Raw genomic sequence first — 2803 nt, forward strand, 5'->3', positions numbered from 1 at the left:
GTGATAATACATCTACCACACAGAAAGTTTTTAGGGTGAGGATTGTTCCCACCCGGATCTCTAAGGTCACCTCGCCTTTAGGACGAGTTGAGGAGCCGTTAAAGCCAAATATGTTGTAGGTGGAGGGTATCAGTCAATCGTCTCTAAGACCCATCTGCTTGAATGTTTCGTAAAACAAGATCTCGACAGAACTTCCTCCGTCGATCAGGATTTTTGGCATCGCTCAAGGCAATGTCTTTGGTGTTTCCTCCTTGCCTTCGCATTCGGGAAGTGCGATAGCCATCGTGACCACTAGGGGGTCGTTTTGGTTTCTCCCTCCATCTGGTGCCTCCGAGACTGAGAAACTGATAGGTAATTTCATCTACTCCTCTATTGGGGGCTCTCTAACGACATTGTAGACTTCATCACCCGCGAAGTTGCGTTTGTGAATTCGTCCTGATGTATAGATTACCGAGTGTGATATTGTATTTCACCCTAGATATTGCGCCTCACGAGGGATTTTCACCCGATGTACAGGTGTCCCGGCTGCGAGTGGCACCACTGGTTGCGCGATGTACTCTTGAAGCTTGCCTTCGTCGATCATATCTTGCACCATCTTCTTCAAGTCCATACACGAGTCTGTCGTGTGGTTATGGAATTGATGGAACTCGCAGAAGTCAGTTCTGTTTTTAGCCCGCTCTGGCTGCTGACCTTTGTTCCATGGATAAGTGATCTTATGCTTTCTGTCAATCTGTTTGAGGATCTTGGATATGGGAGTGTTCAGCTTCGCGTATACTGGGTCTACGAACTTTCCATTCTTTTGCTGGGCCTGGTCTCGCCATTTACATCCCCCAGTCCGATGTTTATCAAACTGAGTTGACCCGTTGTTGGATCTCCCCGCTCCTTGGGCTGGCATCTGAGGGTTCTGTGGTTCTACCATATTTGCCCCTCTACTAGTTCCTTTCACCAACTTATCATAAGTACCGTCTTGAAGTTCTTCCAGGGCTATGTAATCCGCTTGGATTTCTCTTAACTTCCCCAAATTCTTTGGCATGGTTTCGTACATGTGTACGAATATAGGGTCCGTCTTCCTAAGACTAATTTTGAAGCCCAAGATCGCGTAAGCTTCAGGGACTTTTCCGATATCGACACATAATTTTCTCCGTTGTGTTACCAGGGAGCGGAGTGACTCGTTTAGCTCTCGGAATATCTGGAACAACGCGTCAAATTCGGGTCGGACTCTGCTATTATGAATATATGTTTCTAGAAACAGCTCAGATAGGTGAGCAAATGACTTAACTGAGCCTTTAGGCAAGTTGTTGAACCACATCAGGGCTTCGTCTCTCAGGCTATCCGGAAAAACTTACACAACACTACATCGTAATGATCCCATTGGGTTAGCGTCATGAGGTAAGTTCTTAGGTGCTCGATCGCATCTCCAGTTCCGGTGAACGGAGTTGTGAATGTCGGTAGGGAGCATTTCTTTGGAAATGGCAATTTCAATAGGTTTTCAAAGAAGGAGGATTTTCCCTCTTCTTGCATGACCTCCGCCAGCTTCTTGCTTTCTAGCTTTCCTGTGGATTCTTTGTACATGGCCTCGAGCCTACTGAGTCGGGCCTGCAACTGATCATCGTTTCGCCTCGTTTCAGCCTTCTTCTTTCTTCCCTGAGCCCTCTCGGGTGAAAAAGAGATTTCATGGTTGCGATACCTTGATCGCCCTGAGTCCTCGTTCGATTGTTCAATATATGATACAATCTTAGAATGAGTTGACTTCGAGGTCTCCCCTCGCTTGGGAATAGCGGCTGCGAGATTCTCGACCTCACAGTTGGTTTTGACTTCGGCGATTCTATTCTTGTCTCTCCTGTGCTTGGGATCAGCGTCTAATGACCCCTCGGATGGGCTATCCTCCTGGTTGAGAACGCCCCTGCTTCCCTTGGGAAAGTGATCCGCTGTTTTCTCGTTTGAGGTATCAGGGATATTGATTCGTTCATCATCCTGCAAGTTTTCAAAAGGGTTTTCCTCCTCGGGGATCTCCTCACCGGTAGCGAGTGGCACCTTCTTCTTTGCTTTACGTCTCAGCCTGCGGTTTCTCCGTTCTAGCCTCCTGTTCCATTTTTCTAATCTTTTCATTCTCTCATCCTGAGCATCTTGTACTTTCAGGATGGCTGCGATAGTAGCATTGGCATCGCCAATCTTGGAAAGGTCGTCCTTCCTGGCCACATTGTTTGTTGTTTTCCTTGGCAAACGGTCCAACCCTCCTGGTTGGGTTAGATGGACATCATCATGCCTCTCGAAGGGATTTCCCTCGCCTTCGGAGCTAGAGTTGTCAGTTAGTCCTTCCTGATACTGGTCATCGGGTTGTCCCTCTCCTGGGATCACATTGTTTAGCATGGTCTCGCCTGGCTCCATGTCATCTAGTCCCTCTGGCTGGGCTCCACCATTCCCTCATTGGCTCATGCGAGAAAATCGCCGCGTCACCATTACCTTCCCTGCAACATATGCAATAATACTTAATTTGTCTCTTCTTTCAGAAAGTGGGACCCTAGATTTGCAGGTCATGTGCAATTACTAAGTCATAGTTCAGACTGGACAGTTTAGTACAGGAAGACTTTGCAGTAAATTTTGGAGACATGTGAAGATGTCAAAACATTCCCTACTTACACAAGGCGTTAATGATGAAGGAAAGGTGTTTTATCAGTTCCCTTTTTTTCGAGAAACGTAACTCCTTCATTACGTCATACCATTTATAGGGAAGAGACCAAATTATGAAGATTTGAGCATATCTTCCCATTTTAGGAAATATTTCTCATCATCTTTTAACTTG

The 2803-nt window shown here is 46.5% G+C and overlaps 1 protein-coding gene across 1 annotated transcript; it reads right to left on the reverse strand.

Moving 5' to 3' along the window:
- Positions 1–469: 469 nt before the first annotated feature.
- LOC113340535 lies at positions 470–1309 on the reverse strand. Its single transcript, XM_026585668.1, has one exon. It carries the CDS (start codon positions 1307–1309, stop codon positions 470–472), a length of 840 nt encoding a protein of 279 aa, XP_026441453.1.
- Positions 1310–2803: the final 1494 nt, after the last annotated feature.

The sequence above is a fragment of the Papaver somniferum genome, unplaced genomic scaffold (genome assembly GCF_003573695.1).
Source record: "Papaver somniferum cultivar HN1 unplaced genomic scaffold, ASM357369v1 unplaced-scaffold_22, whole genome shotgun sequence".
NCBI classification, from domain to species: Eukaryota; Viridiplantae; Streptophyta; class Magnoliopsida; order Ranunculales; family Papaveraceae; genus Papaver; species Papaver somniferum.

Coding starts and splice junctions, on each gene's coding strand:
- LOC113340535 (XM_026585668.1), bottom strand. CDS start 1,309: ATGTGGTTCAACAACTTGCCTAAAGGCTCAGTTAAGTCATTTGCTCAC.